At 25.9% G+C, this 19696-nt stretch overlaps 3 protein-coding genes across 4 annotated transcripts; 2 read left to right on the top strand and 1 right to left on the bottom strand.

Moving 5' to 3' along the window:
• Nucleotides 1-2714: 2714 nt before the first annotated feature.
• Nucleotides 2715-5024, top strand: LOC132930825 (general transcription factor II-I repeat domain-containing protein 2B-like). The gene is made up of 2 exons (XM_060996897.1): nt 2715-3124; nt 3737-5024. Exons 1-2 carry the CDS (start codon nt 3034-3036, stop codon nt 4840-4842), a joined length of 1197 nt encoding a protein of 398 aa, XP_060852880.1. The 5' UTR covers nt 2715-3033; the 3' UTR covers nt 4843-5024.
• A 5170-nt stretch (nt 5025-10194) lies between these two features.
• LOC132929597 (N-alpha-acetyltransferase 20) lies at nt 10195-13454 on the top strand. Of its 2 annotated transcripts, none has more exons than XM_060995062.1 (7): nt 10195-10260; nt 10365-10452; nt 11439-11463; nt 11786-11876; nt 12223-12352; nt 12408-12544; nt 13272-13454. In XM_060995062.1, the coding sequence occupies exons 2-7, from the start codon at nt 10400-10402 to the stop codon at nt 13355-13357; spliced, it is 522 nt and encodes a 173-aa protein (XP_060851045.1). In that variant the 5' UTR covers nt 10195-10260; nt 10365-10399; the 3' UTR covers nt 13358-13454. The 2 variants fall into 2 exon arrangements, with proteins under 2 accessions (XP_060851045.1, XP_060851046.1); XM_060995063.1 differs by having other exon boundaries at nt 10255-10273.
• Nucleotides 13455-14397: 943 nt separating this feature from the next.
• On the bottom strand, nt 14398-18738 carry LOC132929596 (protein crooked neck). Its single transcript, XM_060995061.1, has 13 exons — nt 18521-18738; nt 18343-18432; nt 18089-18243; nt 17066-17268; nt 16828-16996; nt 16641-16773; nt 16372-16533; nt 16188-16316; nt 15524-15736; nt 15315-15461; nt 15030-15224; nt 14690-14944; nt 14398-14618 (listed from the first exon to the last, which is right to left on the bottom strand). Exons 1-13 carry the CDS (start codon nt 18554-18556, stop codon nt 14496-14498), a joined length of 2010 nt encoding a protein of 669 aa, XP_060851044.1. The 5' UTR covers nt 18557-18738; the 3' UTR covers nt 14398-14495.
• Between the last annotated feature and the right edge of the window lie 958 nt (nt 18739-19696).

Here is a 19696-nt window from a genome sequence, read left to right as displayed (position 1 = left end):
TTATATTATGTATAAATAGTAAATTTATTACTACCCCCAAAATAATAGGAAAATTAACCTACGTAAGTATCCTTCGACGCTTTTCGGCGAAATCAAGCTGTGCCATATTAAAGTTCAAACGTGCACCGTCACCGAAGAAACAGCTATAGTTTATTTCTTCATTCGTCTTCTTTACGCTTCGGAATGGAATTATTGAAATATTTTATGAAAATGAGAGTACTCGTCATGTACTGAAGGCTGTTGTTTGACGACTGTTCGATAAAATTATTAGAATTGTTAATCGTCTCCTACAAATTACAACGATTGTCGTTTGCCATGGATTATGAAAAATATTATAATAATGTTTTTTTTATAGAACTCTTTGTGATATTATAGAATTTATTTTTATATTTCAGCTGTCTTGCGTACGAAACTTTTGGTATCTAATTAATTTCATACGTAAAATCATAATAATTGTATATTATCCTGAATTTTTTTTTAAATTATAATTTTATAACGGTTATTAACGCGCGGTTTTAAACAGTTTGGCAGAACTAAATGATTAATAATTTTAAAAATATTTAAAATATGTTTAATTATTAAACTGATATTACATACTAAATAGTTAATAGATTATAATCTATTACATATAATAAACAAGGACTTACAAAATTAATAAAATTAATTTCTAAATACAAGCAATTATTCACATTCAACTCGTTATACACATATGACATATAGTCACATATCATTTCCGTTTCGGTACCCTCCTGTTTAGGAATAATACATACTCATACTATTTTTACTGTTTTTAAAATTAATCGATAAGTTCTAACTAATATGCTCAGATAATTTGCGATATTAATATATATATATATAATAAATGCATCTATTTATGGTATTATGCTATTGTTATTTTATCCTATAGGCTAAAGTGTATAGTCAAAATATTTTGAAAATTATAATATGTATAAGAAATGCAAACATTAACATTTGGTGAAATTTTCAAATAACTACAGTTATTCGTTTTTAAATTACTACAAAAAAACAAAAATCGGTTGAGCAGATATAGTTATCACAGAAATATGAAATGAATATCTATTAATGTCTAAAAAATTCAAAATTCAAACAATTATAAAAAAATATTAATGCGTCTTTTCAGAAAACTTTTTATTTTTGTTAGGAATAAAAAAAACTTATATCAGTCGGGTACTAGGCCGGTTAAAAATGAAAAATGCTATTTATACAATTAATATAAATTATTATATAAAATGGGTCTGGTAATATACTATGACGATTATGTATTTTTGATCTCACGTATTTTATGCATCGCGCGTTCGGTAATAAAATATGCATACGTATACGTCACCCAGCGTGAATAGTAGAATAAAATATGTGCTTACGTCGATTACATCGTTCGGGTAGCCGATTGTTCATATAAATAAATATATTTTATTTTAAGTTTAAAATGTAAATTTAATCCTAAAAAAGAATAAGAAAAAAAACTTACGTAATCGTAGACTGTTCCCGGGAAACCGAGTTGTATCAATCTTCAGTCTATACGTAGTGGTGCACCGACGCCGAAGAAACTGCAAATTTTCTTCATACCGATCTTCATCGTGATTCTAAATGAGAATAAAAATACATTTTATTAAAATAAACAGCATGAAATGAAAATGAGAGTACTTGTCATGTACTAAAGGCTGTTGTTTGACGACTGTCCAATAAAATTATTAGAATTGTTAATCGTCTCCTACAAATGACAACGATTGTCGTTTGCCACAGATGACGAATATTATAATATGATAAATCTATGGTTTTTTTTTATAAAACTCTGTGATATTATACGATCTATTTTTCTATTTTAGCTGTTTGACATACGTAAAATTGAAACATATAAACTAGACCAAATCTTTATAGATATTGCAAAGTATTAATATTTTATTTTAATGAAGATGATTACAAATTATTTAATTTAATCTATGAAAATAGTGAACTAAATAAAAATAATTATATTTTTAAGTATTTAAAAAAAAGAATTATGATTAATATCGTTATGTTTCTAAGTTATTATTTCTATATTATTTTGATTCTAATCACGCGCAGTGTTTTAACTTAATCTTACTTATCTATTACATCAGATGCAATTACCTCTGTCTGTATATATTGTGTCTGAAGACACCTATCATAATAGAAAAAAATTCATACATTTCGTTTATTGTGGTTTCTTGTAACAAATAGTACCTAGTCACTAGTCAATGCTTTAGGTAATCAATTTACTTTTTAGACTTAAAATAAAATATATTCATTTTTATGAAAAATCCGCTACCCGGATGATGTAATCGATGTAGACGCGTATTTTATTAATTTATATATAAATTATATAATATTGAACTTCAAATAGTCATAATATAAGTTTCCAGTGAGCATTTTATTTTTGTTTTTGCATTAAAAAAACTAATGGGAATTCCTATAAAACATTTTAAAATTGTAGATATAAAAAGAAAATATTTATATGAATACTAATGAAAAAATAATTTGAACATTTTAAAAATTTTAAAAATTTGTAATAATAAAAAAATAAAGAACATTGTTTACATATATATAGTTTGAAAATATTTTTAAAATAATAACATATTTAAGAAATACTCTCATAAAAAATTAGTTAAGACTTTAAGTTATCGGTGTATCAGATTATTTGTTTTTAAACTATGTATAGCAGGGGTCTCCAAACTACGGCCCGCGGGCCGGATACGGCCCGCGAACAAGTTTTAAACGGCCCGCAGCACCCATAAGACGGTAAATAAAATATAGATATCTAAATATATATTGTGTAATTTAAAAAGTCGTTATCGCGGGCACGTATCATAATTTATGACGACAGACATTGCAATTTCCTTATATTTTTAGTTTTAACGTCGATAACGGAGAGATTAGCCACATAGACGAGCGGTACGACGAAATCATTTCATAACGTTTGTACAGTTACATGTCTAAGTTTGCAGTGCCTTTATTATAAATATTATTCTTTACCTATTAATTCACCAATTCAACATGTCAGGAAGAGGATTGAAAAGGAAAATAGATTCAGAATGTCGTGTTTTCAATGAAAAGTGGTCGTTGGATTATTTCGTAATTTATTCAGGTGACAAAATAATTTGTTTAATATGCAAAGAAAGTATTTCTGTACTTAAGGAGTACAATATTCGAAGGCATTATGAAACGAAACATAAGACAACTTTTTCAAAATTTACTGAGAAATTACGGTTAGATAAATTGCAGTCACTTCAAAATAATTTTTCATCACAACAATTATTATTTAAAAAACAAAAAAATATTAATGAAGCTGCTACAAAGGCTAGTTTTCGTATTTCACATCTATTGGCAAAAAGAGGAAAAGCGTTTTCTGATGGTAGTTTAATAAAAGAATGTATAATTCAAGCAGTTGAAGAAATTTGTCCAGAAAGAATTGATACTTTTAAAAATATTAGCCTTTCTGCTAACACAGTTGCCCGTAGAATTGACGATATTAGTAATAATTTAAATTCCCAGGTTAGTAATAAGACTCAAGAATTCATTTCGTTTAGTATAGCACTTGACGAATCAACAGATGTATGTGATACGTCACAGTTACTTTTATTTATTCGAGGTGTTAATAAAGATTTAGAAATTTCAAATGAACTACTTTCTGTACATAGCATGCATGGAACTACGACAGGTATCGACATATTTAAAGTTATTGAAAAATCATTTTTAGAATATAATTTGAAGTGGGAAAATTTGAAATGTATCACTACTGATGGCGGAAGAAATATGTGTGGCACAAAAAAAGGTTTAATTGGACAGATATTTACGAATTGTGAAAAAGAAGGTTTTCAACCAATGACTTTGCATTGTATTATACATCAGCAGGCATTATGCGGAAAAACTTTAGACTTGTCTTGTGTTATGGATCCAATAATATCAACAGTAAATTTTATTCGCTCGAGCGCACTTAGGCATCGTCAGTTTCAAGATTTTTTGAAAGAAATAGAAACGGAGTACCCAGATATACCGTATTTTACCGCAGTTCGATGGCTTAGTCGCGGAAAAGTCCTATCGCGATTTTTTGAACTAAGAAATGAAATTGAAATATTTCTAATTGATAAGAATCGACCATTGCCTTTACTTACAGATAGTGAATGGGTTTGGAAATTAGCTTTTTTAGTGGATATCACAAAATATATGAACGACTTCAACCTAAAATTACAAGGTAAAGATGTTCTAATTTGCGATGTTTACACATTAGTAAAAGCATTTAGGCAAAAACTTATTTTATTTGAAACGCAAATTTCAAAAAATTGTTTTATTCATTTTTCTACTTGTGATAAATATAACAAAGAATCAAGAACACAATTTCCAGTCGACTTCGCTCAAAAAATAATTTCTGAACTTAAAATCCAATTTAAACAACGTTTTTCTGACCTTGACGTAAAATCGGAAGAAATAAATATTTTTCAAAATCCGTTTAGTTGTGATATTGAGAAGTTACCTCCTACCCTTCAAATGGAAATGATTGATTTACAGAGTAATGATGCACTGAAAATCAAACATCGTGAAGAGACTTTAGTTGATTTTTATAAATTTCTCCCAGATATACAGTATCCAAATTTAAAAAAATTTGCAATTGAATATATATCTGTATTTGCTACGACTTATTTGTGCGAGCAAACTTTTTCTAAAATGAAATACATCAAATCGAAATATAGATCGGCCATGACTGACAAACACTTGGAGTCAATTTTGAAAATTGGAACTAGCAACATACAACCTCAATTCGATCGAATATTAGCAGAAAAACATCAATTTCATACTTCTCATTAAAAAAAAAAAATTATTAAAATTACAATGTAATCATTTAAATTTATACCAATTATATTTAAGTATATTGTAGACAATATTTTATAAAAAGATTTAAAGTTAACTTATATTTGTATACCTATATTTTGATAAAATTAAAAATTATATGTGTTAATAAACTTTTGGCCCGCTAAGAGCATTTGATATTTTTTGTGGCCCTTCAATAAAAAAGTTTGGAGACCCCTGATGTATAGTATTATAGTCTATAACACAATATAAAAATCGTTTTACAAGAAATATTTTTTTTTTGGGATGAAAAATTAATACTCAATAAGTCATAAAATATTGAACTTTAGTCGTAAAAAATAATAACCAGTAAACCTTTTATATTTGTTATATTTAAAAAAAACTAATGAGAATTACTATATTAAATTTGTATATAAAAAGACAATATTCTATAAATATCTAATGAAAAAAAAATTTGAAAATTGTATAGATTTAGACAAAATTTGTCAAAATTTTGATTTTAAACTTTTATAAAAATATAATATTGTGGCTATACATTTTTTATTGCAGTAATTTAGTGACTGATGAGGAACACTGTATTAAATTTTAAATCATATTTGCTATCAATAATTTTTATCGGCTTAAAAAAAAAAAAAATATAATTATTTAAAATTGTTAAAATGTTTTTATAATTATACAATGTATAGGAAATCATAATGTAGACAGTTGGTAAAATTTTCAACATTCTATGATTAGCATTTTTGAATTAAAACTTAGTAAATTAATTAATTTTGTCGAAATTATACAAGTATATAGCGTAATGATTCCAGTATTTCCGATATTATGACAAGATCTGAAATTTTTATTTTATTTTACTATTAACCACCCAAAGTACTAAATATATCATATTTGCTACAAGAATTCATAAAAAATAGAAAAAAAAACTAAGTAATTTTAAAATCAATATACATTCATTGCTACGTCCAGGATCCAAGGTATAATTGACAAATAATAATAATAATTTTATTCTTGGCTATTTTTTAACTTTAACCTTTTAGAACTCTCATCACAAATTAAAAACAGTTTGCGGACAAGATAAAAATAAAAATTTTATATTCTTAAATTATTTACTATCAAAAAAAATATTATCTAGAACTTTAAAATAATAAAATATTAAAAAAAAGATTTCATCGTTTAAGAATTTAAAACAATTAAAACAAGTCGTATACAACAGGGGTGGCCAACTTTAATATACTTGCGATCGACCTCCGAGATTTTCTAAGTTGTCGCGATCGACCAAAAAAAAAAAAAAAAAAGGTTGTCAATGTGTGTTACAGTTCTTTTATTCGATATCTGTGTATAATCTAGTTTTATTTATTGCTTTTTTCTAAATATAATTTTTATATTCCTGGGATATACAAAAATATACAATTTTACAAAAAAAAAATAATATTTTAACTGTTTTCTGAAAAAAATTCAAAATTTTATGAAAATGGGAAAAGGTGTCGCGATCGACTCAAATTCATCTCGTGATCGACCGGTCGATCGCGATCGACTGGTTGGCCACCCCTGGTATACAATACCCCGCCGGTTGTCGGCTATTATCGGAAATAAAATATAGGTCTAAGTAATCGGGGTGGCAGCTTGTACAAGTCAATAAATATTTATTTAAAGTATAAAAATTAAATTTATTCCTCCCCTAAAATAATAGGAAAATTAACCTACGTAAGTATCCTTCGACGCTTTTCGGCGAAATCAAGCTGTGCCATATTAAAGTTCAAACGTGCACCGTCACCGAAGAAACAGCTATAGTTATTATTTCTTCATTCGTCTTCTTTACGATTCGGAATAGAATTATTGAAATTTTTTATGAAAATGAGAGCACTTGTCATGTACCGAAGGCTGTTGTTTGACGACTGTTCAATAAAATTATTAGAATGGTTAATCGTCTCCTACAAATGACGACGATTGCCGTTTGCCATGGATGAAAAATATTATATATAATAATATGATAGATCATATGTTTTTTTTATAGAACTCTTTGTGATATTATAGAATTTATTTTTATATTTCAGCTGTCTTGCGTACGAAACTTTTGGTATCTAATTAATTTCATACGTAAAATCATAATAATTGTATATTATCCTGAATTTTTTTATAAATTATAATTTTATTATTTCAATAGTTGTTTGGTAAAATTTCTCACCAACAAATAAGAACATCTTCGACCAGCATAATTTTACATTGTACACAATGCATTAATGCATTATACATTGAAAATTGAATTCAAATTGTACAAATTCGTTATAGTGACATACTTAACCTAGTCTACATGTAGTATTGTAGTCACCTACTCTAAGTACTACGGGTTGGCTGAACTAAATGATTAATAATTTTAAAAATATTTAAAAGTTTAATCATTAAACTGATATTACATACTAAATAGTTAATAGATTATGATCTACGTATAATGAAGAAGGACTTACAAAATCAATAAAACCAATTTCTAAATACAAGCAGTTATTCACATTCGACTCGTTATATACACATGTGACTATATTATTCTCGTTTCGGTACCGTCCTGTTTATCAATAATACATACCTACACATACTATTTTTATTGATTTTAAAATAATCAATAGGTTCTAATGTTAATATGCTCAGATAATTTGCGATATTAATATATATATATATAATAAATGCATCTATTTATGGTATTATGCTATTGTTATTTTATCCTATAAGTGTATAGTCAAAATATTTTGAAAATTATAATATGTATAAGAAATGCAAACATTAACATTTGGTGAAATTTTCAAATAACTACAGTTATTCATTTTTAAATTACTACAAAAAAACAAAAATCGGTTGAGCAGAAATAGTGCAATAGTTGAAATTTGGATAAAATTGATTTAACAACAAAAAAATAAATCAACAATATAAACTTTATTTATAAAGATTATCCATACACCAACAAAGATGCTGGTCAGAAAGCACCGTGAACTAATTGTACTATTATTGGGATTATAAATTGTTTATACATCTTAAAAAACTCATAACTAGCTTTAAAATAAAAATATAATAAAACGCCTTTATTAATCATATATAATGAATATCTATTAATGTCTAAAAAATTCAAAATTCAAACAATTATAAAAAAATATTAATGCGTCTTTTCAGAAAACTTTTTATTTTTGTTAGGAATAAAAAAAATTTATATTAGTCAAGTACTCGGCCAGTTTAAAATGAAAAATGCTATTTATACAATTAATATAAATATAAATTATTATATAAAATGGGTCTGTTAATATACTAATATGACGATTATGTAATTTTGGTCTCCCGTATTTTATGCATCGCGCGTTCGGGAATAAAATATGCATACGTATACGTCACTCGGCGTGTAGTAGATTGTCCGGTGCAATAAGTATGTATTTATTTTATGTCTAAAAAAGTAAATTAAAGCTACAAAAGTGTAGAAAATCAAACTCACGTAAACATCGATTTTTTTTGCGAAACTTAGTTGTGTCATATTTAATGTCCACACGTTCAGTAACCACATCGCCGACCCAGGAACACCTTTCCTCGTCCGTCTTTACCACGTTTCGAATTGAAGATATTGAGATATTTCATAAAAATAAGCTGGACAGAACGGCATATGCGTGTAAAATATTATATATATTAAAGTACGGTTTAACGATTTGTACGTCTATTTTTTTCTCCGTTAAAATTATTACAACCGTCAATCGTCTCCGACGAATAGCGAAGATTGATGATTTTATTACCATAGATTATAGATTAATATGATAGATTCATATCCATAGATTATGTACTGTATTATTATGTTGTAATATTATTATTAGCCAGACATTTAAATTTATTCGGGAGTCTGCCGTTCGAGAGACTCAATTGTGTACTTATACAAATTTTATATGCATGACATGGCGGAGGGCGGGGTAGATTGTATAAATGTTGTTCAGGACATTGAGACTAGACTCATTCAAAGTTTCTGTCATTGGCATCGCATAAATTAGTAATTAGTTGTTGTTATCGATATTTTTCGTCCGTATTATTATTGAATGACACTCGTCTTCTCATTATTAATGTAAAAATATTATAATATTATCAATAATCAGTATTAATATCGAAAACCATCATAATTATTTTCCAAATAGACAAAAATATTAATTTATAGGTACTACAATTTTCTTCAAACTTTTTTATTGCTTTACTACTTTTTTTATGGCGAGTCCACCGTCTCAAAGACCCCTGACGAGCCGCCACTGCAGGTGTTAATAAGTTTATGGCATAAATAGCTTAAAACTAATCTACATAATATTTTGAATACTATTCACTGTTAGTGTTAAATAATAATACGCGAATTGGTGTCTTTAAAAAATATTTTTGTAATAATTTAAAACAAAATAGATAATTATACCTATACAATCGTTATTTTTCGTTAAAATATACAGTTTTGTCAATATTCAAATTTGGTATATGTACTAACAGTAGCGCCGAACACGGGTATGAACTGGGTAAAATTCCCCAGAAATATTTATGGGTGGGTGGGTGATAATCAAAAATAGTTTGTTATGCAGTATCTTGTATGTATAAAGTTAGAAATAAATATAGTACCATTCGAACGTAACTAACTAAACATTTTTTTAGTAGGTGGGTCTAACACCAGCATTTTTTCCCCATAACATGAAATATAGACCGGCGCCACTGGACTTATGACTAACCTCTGAGACTGGGAGTGAGAATATGAATTTAGTTAAGACTTTTAAGCAATAATAATAATATAATAGTAGCTATAGTTATATAGTTGTACTAAGTTATATATAGGTACTATATTCTGATTAATATAAAAAAAAAACATAAGATGGTGACCAGACATGATGAGTTATGGCTATTTTAACTGAGAAGTGAAATGTTCAGTAACTTCAGTTACTATATTTTAATTTTTTATTAGATGTGTAAACGAAACCTAACATTATGAAAGCTTTATTTATGAAATAATTTATGCGTGTATTATTAAAACATTAGGTTATATGTAATAGAAAATATTTTTTAATTGTCTTTTAAACACAAATTATATGGATTATGCTAGTAACTTGTGTTATACTAGTGTTACTACGATATAATAACGTAAAAGCATTTAAATACATTGATAATTAAAAATTAAAAATACTAATTACAAAATTAATTAATTTGTAAAATCCTTATGATTATTTTAATCCCCCGTCAATTAGATCCTCATGCGTCGTTTTAATCTCGCGTCAATTGGATCCTCTTGCGTCAGTTAGTCACTGGGATCTAGCTGTCGAGGGATCTATGTGACCGTTCACCTAGACACGGTCATATTATTTTTGATAAACGTTATCATAAAATAAAAAATGTATTAACTAACAGTTGTATAATATTATTTTTATATGGGTACATATATTTTGTAATTATTTTTTTATAATGTTTCTTACTTACTTCATTACTATTTATTAATATATATATAGTTCATTTTACACTTTGTATTAATTTTTCAGTTTTTAAACATTAAATATTCGCCATCGACAACAAAATGACAACATTACGACCATTCAATTGTGATGATTTATTCAAATTCAATAATGTGTAAGTAATTAAATTATTAATAATTATTGTAAGAATAAAAATTTTCATATGAACAAGATATTATGTTTGAATTTATTTAATAAAAATTCCAATGGTATTATATAAAATATTTTTTAACCGTTTATCAATTTAATAAAAATCACTGCTTTAACTCCAATCAAACTTTTATTGTATAAATGTTAAAAACCGACTGGCGAAATGATTTCTTTTTTTATGATACGTGATTATCATCATTAAATATAAAAGTAATAATGAAAAATTGTCTGTAGAAAACTTATGAAATTAATATTTTATTAATGTTTTAACACTTGATAAATTGATAATACAGGTAACATATTTTTTATATTGTTTGCATTTAAATATTATGCTGTGAAAACAATAAAATATTAATTATTTTACACAAATATTTAATTTTATTTATTTATTAAAATTTGTATTTCTGAAGTATATTAAAATAAGTGTTATAATTTATATAATTTTAATGACTATTAAAATGACCTACTGTTTATATAATACATAATCTATTTATCAATAGGCCCCAAAAAAGGGTGCACTTTCACCCCCTAGATTTTTTTTTAAACAAAAGAATACAATTTCAAAAAAATTCAGTGTTATTTAAAATATTTTATTTTATATTATATTTTTACCTATTTTTTAGATAATTACTGTAAATATCTAGGCTTTATCCAAATTCCTCAGTTGTATTTTTAATAAATAGGGTATCTTCTTCTCGTAAAAATATTCCTATGTATTTAAAAAAAATAATATAAGCATTATTTAGAAATCAGCGTATAGTAACAAAATGTATGGCGGCGCCTATGTATGATCTATGCCATATTTATTTTAAAAACTAAATTTTTAATTGAAAAGTACTATGTGACCTATTTAGATTTGATATATTAACTATTTAAATTATTTAATTTTAGTTATTATACTTTTAGCTATTAATTATTGAATTAACTTTTTAATCTTTGTTGTTATTTCAGAAATCTAGATACGCTTACAGAGACTGTATCCTTTATAAACATACTATACACAAGTTCAAAAAAAATAGAAATACACAAGTTATTCAGTATGGATAGGTATTATTATAATTAATTCAAGTTCTGTACTATTCGATAAATAAATAGGTAAAACTCAGTGTTATCATATTTTTAACACAATTCATATTGAATTAATTTTTATTAGTATATTTACTAAGTTTTTATACTAATATTTGAATATTTTGTTTGTTTATTTATTTGCTATTGTATATAATTTGAATTTAAACAATCATTATCCAAAAGATAATAATTGATACCATAAATTTAAACTTAACATATACATAATACAGTATGCAATACCATTTTATATGCAATATCTTGCACATTGGCCAGAATATTTTCAAGTTGCTGAATCTCCTACTGGAGAGATTATGGGTTATAGTAAGTTTTTTACTTAGTCTAATAAGCATTAATATCTCTATAATATACTAATATACACTGTTTCATATTAGTAAATGATATAATGTATGCATATATATATATAATTTGATTTTAAAATAATTAAATAATTTTTGTTTTATTATAAATCAATTTAAATTTAAGAAACATTCTTTTAATATTGCAAGACATATTCAAAATATGTGTAGTAATAAAAAACAAATCTGCAATATTTATTTATTTTTTTACTGGTTTTTTTTTACCCTCAAGTTCTATTCTCAACCAAGATATTGTCTTAGTCCATGGTTCTACCTGATATTTATAATATTGAAATGTAAATTGTATTTAGTTATGGGAAAATCTGAAGGACAGCCAGATAGTTGGCATGGTCATGTAACTGCATTAACTGTTGCCCCAGAATACAGAAGATTAGGTGTTGCAGGTGTATTAATGAACTGGCTAGAAGAAATTTCAGAAAAGTAAATTTATAGTAAACACTTTATTTACATTTTCTAATGTTCTAATGTTTTTCAGAAAAGATGCATGGTTTGTTGATCTATATGTGCGTGTTAGCAATACAGTTGCTATTTCAATGTATAAGAGCTTAGGATATACAGTGTATCGTACCGTATTAGAATATTATTCCGGAGATCCTGACGAAGATGCATATGGTACATATTTTTAGATTCTAAGCGCTCTGCTTTGATGAATGATGTATTCATTTTATCATTAAGTGGTTTTTTTTTTGTATGTGTACATGATAATTTGTTGATGAAATGCTTCAATTTCTAAAAATAATGGTGGTTTTGGATATAAAATTGGAATGGATCTAGTATATACATTAAATAGGTCAAATTTTAAACTTACCAGTAATTATTTTTATAATTGGGGAAAAAAACAAAAAATGAAGGAAAAATGAGATTTTTTATGTAAATGTAATTTTTGACAAAATATTTGTATTAGAGTAACTAGAAAATGAATAACTTCATACTTAAAATGTTTATATTATGGTTTTTTATTTATAACGTTTTCAAAATATTTTGTGTTTTTGAGTTATTTATAGGTATGAGAAATTTTCATTTTTTTTTTTATTAATGACTCACTGAATAATGAATATAGTCAATTCACATTTAAAATCGACCCAGGCAGCCATCTTCTGCGCATTGGCGTGTCTCCGTAAACTAGTCGCCACTTGGGTCGCTTCTAAACATGAGTTGACTATAGAAATGCTTGAAAATGTAATACAAATCTCCTCATAAAGTCATAAACTGATAATTAATTAATTAAATATTTTGAAAATCTACAGTTATAATATTTTTTTATAAGCATTTAAACACTATAAATTTTTGACAAAATTTATAAACATTAAAAAATATTAAAAATAATATTTATTTTCAGATATGAGAAAAGCACTTTCTAGAGACGTTGAGAAAAAATCAATTATACCACTAGAACATCCAGTAAGGTTAGATGACTGTGATTAAATTATTGCATACTCATGATCGACATGATGTTAATTTGACATTTGTAACAAAACAATAATTTTTTTGTTATTTTGAAATAAAATTGCTAAATGTAAAATGTTTTATGATATATTACTAGACAATACCTGTCTTCCATAATATTAACTATTAGTTAATAATAAAATATTATAATATATATTATTTATATTCTATAAATGTAATAAAAAAATATAATATATGTTATATAATTTGTCATGCATAGCACACTAGCACAGAAAGTTTAATTTTTGATCACGATTCAAGTGCTGGAAAATTATCTTTTTTATTTCAGTAAAGAGTAAAATATGTTTTGCTGGATAGAAAGTACTGTTGCCTGCATGCTGACTAGAGGGTATTCAATTGTGTTGGAAAAGGCAGTATCAATGATTATGTTGGTTTATAATAATTAATAATTATGCTATGCAACATGAGTATTGAGTATAGTATGCCATATTATGCTTATTACAACAATATTGCACAATAATGGTTCTTAGGCACTTAGCGTTCATTCCATAAAAATGATTTTTTAAACATTTTATTTTAAATTAATGAATATAAATATTTTCGTTTTAATAGAATTGAAAAAATCGGACATTTGTCAATCTATAATTATATCCTTATGTCATTGTTTAGCAATATCCAATTAAATCATTTAGTTTATATGATATCTAAAGATAAATAGATAATGTACTTGCCGGCCCCCGTGCCGATCTTTAGTACATACCATTGTACCAATATGTACTAACATATCAGTATTAAATGAAAATAATGATATTGTTGTGCAATACTATTGTCTATTGTATTTGTATTATAGTATTAATGTCATTATCCACCAGTCTCTGCGCAAAATAAATTAAATTTATCCTGTGGTATTTAAAGTCCTTCCCAATCTCAAATTACTTTGTATGCTAAACATATTGTATCATATTCAGACATATAAATAATATACAATTAAATACTATTAGGTAATTTACAACAAGAGTCAAGAGTAAGTTAGGAATTAAAAAATAGAAAATTCAAAATTATGAATTATACAAAGAATTTATTATTAAAAACATTGTGGTATGTACTATGAAATTCATATTATTAAATAATAGAAGATTATACATTAGTTATTTATTTACGATGCTTCTAATTTCATTTTCTTCCATGCTTTAGCAGTTTCTAGAAGTTTAAGGTTTGGTCTTGCAGCATCATCCTCTGGGAAAATATAGTCTATCTTCTCTTCCCATCCTTTGTCCCTCTGGAATAAATTAAACAAATATTAATTTAGTACTGTAAAATTGTTTTAAATTTAAATCAAAAGTTTCTTACTCCACTTTCTGAAGTATAAGGCACTCGTTTTTTAATCCTTCTCGGCAACATATTTTTGACTTTAGTTTTACTATCATCATCTCCGTGTTCTTCTTCAAATCTACACCATGCTTGTAAAATGCCTTCTCTTTCTTCTGGTGTACCACCTCTTCGTAGTGCTTCATTACCTCTTTCAAATACTCTTCTTGCTACTGATACACTATCGATACCTTCCTCTTCTGAAGAAGCTTCAAATTGTGCATAGCTCATCCACACCTACCAAATAAGTAGGTTTATATTTTTTTTAGTTTACTAGTTTAATTTGTTCACAAAATATCAAATACAAAAATATTAATATTACCTTAAAATGATTAGTTCTTTCTAGAAGTCTTTCATATAATTTTCTAGCTTTGTCTGTTTCCCCCTGTAATGTCTCAAAATCAATGTAAGACTTCCATAAAACTTCCGGCATATCTAATCGCTGTTGATTTACAGCTAATTCATAAATAGCTCTGGCACGATCTATATCACCCAATACTGTTTCTAATTCTGCAAACTAAAATTAATATTAATTTTAATTGGTATGTAAAAACTTAATAATTGTACTACTGCTTCATATATATTTAGGCATTTAGATAATACTTACACGAATCCAAGTAACACAATTTTCTGATCCAAATTCTAGATATTTTTCATATAATATACGACATCTTTCAAATTCTCTAAGTTGTATTTCTAAATCAATATAGCCTCTAAACAGTTTATCTCTGGGACATAAACCTAATGCAACACCCTGCAAAATCAATTAACTTAACTGTAATATTATAGAATTTATTTAAATCTATTAAAAATTACCATTCGTTTTCTTGCAGCAGTTAAATTTTTATGTCGTATTTCAAATTGTGCATAATATAACCAAGCTTTTGAAAAAGTGAATATTTTATGAGGTATAGTAGCAATAAATGTCTGATAAACATCCCGTGTACGCTCTTCATCTTCAGCTTCCAGCTCTTCAAACAAAGCATAATTTATCCACAAATAAACATACCGACGCCATGCATGCTTTTCCTATAATAAAAAATATTGAATTTGATTAAGAAAGATTAAGATTTAACAAACTAAAAACAAAATTACAGTGAAAACTCTTTATAACAAATCTGAAGGGATCAAGAGATTTCTTTTGTTAAAGAGAGTTTTTGTAATAGAGAGGGTTTAAAAACAATAACGGTATTATTACGATATTAAAAGTAGATAATGAAAAATGTAATCGTTCTTGGAAATTTCGGCATTTTTGACGAATACTTTTATAATTTATAATATGATAACAGGTAAATTGTGTTATGAAACATAAAATATTGTTTCGTTATTGAGAGTGACTACGTTATAGAGAATGAATTCACTAATGGGTTATAAAGCAAACCAACCATTATTATGTCATGTTTACGTTATATAAAGTTTTTTGTTGTAAAGAGTTTTAACTGTAATTAACATTCATGTTTCATTAATAAAAGAAACTTACATTTGAAGGAGGTATATTGGCAACTGCTCGTTCATATGTATCTCGAATTACTTCCAAATTTCCTTCACTTTCCACTAATTTTAAGTAATCAAACCATGCATCATAATTTGTTGGATTATCTTTTACTTCCTGAAAGTGAAATAGTTAAAACATTGTTTTAATTTAATTTAAATTTATTAAATACTTGTTCATATTGTAGTTTTCTTTTACTACTAATAACACTTTCAATTGCAGTTCGATCACCAAATTTTTTCTCATGTATTGTATATGCTTTATAAATATCATGGCATCTGTCTTTAGGAACATGATCCAAAGCATATTTATAAATTACTCGCACACGTTCATGCTGAAATAAAATATTGCAAATGTTCATTAAGTAAAAAGAGTTTAATTTAAATGTTGTGTAGTCTTTTAATAAATGTAAAAAAAAATTAGTTCTAATAAATTTCTTACTTCTTTTTGTCGTTCTTCAAATCTTGCAAATGCAATAAACAAATTTTCGCTGATATGATCATCACCAAAAAATTCAACTGCTTTTTCAAATACACTCCGTGCTCCAACAATAAAGCCATTTTGCTCTTCAAATCTAAAAAAAAAAGTAATTAAAAACTTTTAAATTTTAACTAAGAACATAATTTACCTGGCAGATCTTATCCAGTTTGTGACATCTGGATGTACCATAACAAAATTATTATAGATTTTCCTTGCACGATCAACTTCATGATAACGTAATTCAAATTTTATATAAGTCAACCAAGCTTGTTCTGGTGGTTCCCATTCCATCCATCGTTCAAATACTGCTCTAGCTCCTAAAAATAATTATTTTCTTTGTATAAAATAATAATAGAAAAAATGTAAATTATTTAATTTAATTTTACCTGCAACATTTCCTAACATCTCTTCCATATAAGTGTATTTGTACCAAAACTGATTTGCACGTGGCATTATGACAACAGCACGATCCCAAAGATTTCTGGCATGCATCACTTGTCGATGTCTCATTTCTAGTTCGGCGTATTTTAGCCATAGTGTTATATTTCGGTGATCTGTATCTAGTGCTCTTTCATAGATTGATCGCGCTCTTAAAATAAATATACCATTATGTAAATTAAAACTACAAGCAAAATAAATTAGAATAATAATATATAAATAGAAAAAATACAGTTTTAAGTGTATAATAATTAAATAATGGACATTTCTACAAATTAAGATTAGATAAAACTTAGATAATGTATAATCACATACTTTCAACAAAATTCTTATAGGTAAGCTAAATAATAATTGATAAAGGTTAGGTTGGGTTTTTAAAAGTACCTTTTTTGTTAAATGAGACAAAATGTTTAAATTATGTATAAAAAAAGATTTAGATTAATATGACTCTAAACTCTAATGTTCATCACTATCTTAGAAACATTCAAATAGCAAATTTGGGTTCAGTAGAAATATCTTTGTGATGTTAGCTTTAACATTGGAGTAGATTGAACTACCATTAAACATAAAGATAAGAAATATTAGCTAGGGGCTAATAATATGACTATATTTCAATTTTAAAGAGTGCAAAGTATTTTAAAATGATATAATACAGTTATAATTTATTTTAAAATAAAAATATCAATAAAAGCCGCATGAGCATATATGTAAAATCTTTATTTTCAAGTTAGATAATAAAATTCAAAAAAGTTCATTTACTCTATTACTCTTATACTAAAGCTAATAATATAAAATTGGTTCTGCTGAATGCAAATTTATTATGTTGTATGTTTCTAACTTGAAAATAACACAATCAGCATTCATATAACATTCATAACTGAATAGAAAAATAGAAATTATTACATAAGAATATAAAATAATGTGATTTGAAATGTTTTAACATACAGCTGAATTAATTTAAAATGATTTACCTTTGAATTTCTTTCTGACTTTCTTCCCATGCAGCGTATTTTATCCAATTACTTATATTTGTACGGTTTCTTCTGATATTATCCTCAAAAGCACGGCGTTTTCTGTGTTGATAATCTCTTAGTTCTACTGGATCAGAGATTTTTTGTTTGGGAGGCTATATTTTTCAACAGAGATGCATAATTATGTTACAAATGTTTTAGTTAAAAATCTAAAATACACTATACAATAATGGTAAAATTTAAAAAGTACTTACAGGTGGTACAATTTCAAGATCACGCTCCTTTGCTTCTCTTAATAGCTGCTCAGCAGTGATTTGTATCTCCGCGGGTGCTTTATTTTTCACCTGAAATACAAATATAAGTAGTAAACAATGACATTAGATACTTTTCTCAATTATTCAAATGATTTTTTATAACCGTCATAATATTTACCTTTGCGACTTTGGGAATTTTTTGTGGTTTCTCCATTTTTAAATTTAAATTAGGATCTGAACCCCGGGACACAAATAATTAATAATTACAAAAATTAATCAAATAAACACTAAATATGAGATTTCATAATACACTATAATATTTTAAGCTATTCAATATAAATAAAGAAGATAAAATTATAGGTAATTCTAAATTCTAATTCATATTATGATATTGTGTATGATACAGTATAATTACTTTAAGCGTATATATATGATAACATGATATAAACAATTTAAGATCGTAACATTCGTAACTTGTTTTTTTTACCATCAAATGTCAAGGACTTTGTAAATATTTGCTTTCAGCAAGCACATAACGGCAAAAAACCGCGATATTTTGAAATTTGTTCAGTAAAGTAATAAATAATAATATTAATATAATACTGCTTTATGATTTAATCTTATCGACAAAATTAGAAATGTATTCCAGTACTCTATTCTTTACTACTTTGTTTATATTATTATACTCATTCGATATACAGGGTGTAACACTGTAACAGATAGAATTGACTTTTGGAATAACTTAGTTCTAATTAATATTTTCAATTTTTTTTTATTTATCATTAAGAGACCCTAGCGATACATGTATAATTTATATTTTTTTAGGTTTATTTTTTAGTATTGAAAATAGAAAAAATTAAAATTTGATTAACATTTTTTTGAATAATTTAAAATAGCCAATTTGTGAATCTGATTATAAAAACAATTTTGATGGTAAAAAGATTTATCTAAGTCAAGTAGTTTATTTTTTAGATTTTTTTTAAAATATCAATATTTTTTGATTAAATTATAATTTGGAACGTAATAACTTTTTTAAAAATAGAATTTTTGAGAATTTTCTGACATGAGTATATATTTCTTAAATTATTTATTCATCATATAATATTAACAATTTTTGTCAAAACATAATTTTTTTTTTGGTCAAGTCTATTTGTTACACACTGTATATTAGATAACACTTAGATACATATTCAGTCCGATCGTTGTATTGATGCGATACACTTCTGAAAATTAATATGAATTCAGTGTGAAGTATACTTAAGATCGGTCGGGCCATTTTTTTAGTTTTATTTAATAATATTTGTTAAACACTACAAAATTTAATATTTTCCAAAAAATTTAAATACAATTTGTG

The sequence above is a fragment of the Rhopalosiphum padi genome, chromosome 4, assembly GCF_020882245.1.
Source record: "Rhopalosiphum padi isolate XX-2018 chromosome 4, ASM2088224v1, whole genome shotgun sequence".
Classification (NCBI taxonomy): Eukaryota; Metazoa; Arthropoda; class Insecta; order Hemiptera; family Aphididae; genus Rhopalosiphum; species Rhopalosiphum padi.
Note: the sequence above shows the minus strand (reverse complement) of the source record. Positions and strands in the feature narration are given on the sequence as shown.

Bases quoted from the DNA above. Each gene is read 5' to 3' on its own strand.
- LOC132930825 (XM_060996897.1), top strand. From the start codon at position 3,034: ATGTCAGGAAGAGGATTGAAAAGGAAAATAGATTCAGAATGTCGTGTT. The intron at 3,125-3,736 runs GTGACAAAATAA...AATCATTTTTAG, and splicing joins TTATTTCGTAATTTATTCAG to AATATAATTTGAAGTGGGAA.
- LOC132929597 (XM_060995062.1), top strand. From the start codon at position 10,400: ATGACAACATTACGACCATTCAATTGTGATGATTTATTCAAATTCAAT. The intron at 12,353-12,407 runs GTAAATTTATAG...AATGTTTTTCAG, and splicing joins CTAGAAGAAATTTCAGAAAA to AAAAGATGCATGGTTTGTTG. The intron at 12,545-13,271 runs GTACATATTTTT...ATTTATTTTCAG, and splicing joins TCCTGACGAAGATGCATATG to ATATGAGAAAAGCACTTTCT.
- LOC132929596 (XM_060995061.1), bottom strand. From the start codon at position 18,556: ATGGAGAAACCACAAAAAATTCCCAAAGTCGCAAAG. The intron at 16,997-17,065 runs GTAAAATTAAAT...AATTATTTTTAG, and splicing joins GATGTTAGGAAATGTTGCAG to GAGCTAGAGCAGTATTTGAA. The intron at 14,619-14,689 runs GTAAGAAACTTT...AATTTATTCCAG, and splicing joins CTTATACTTCAGAAAGTGGA to AGGGACAAAGGATGGGAAGA.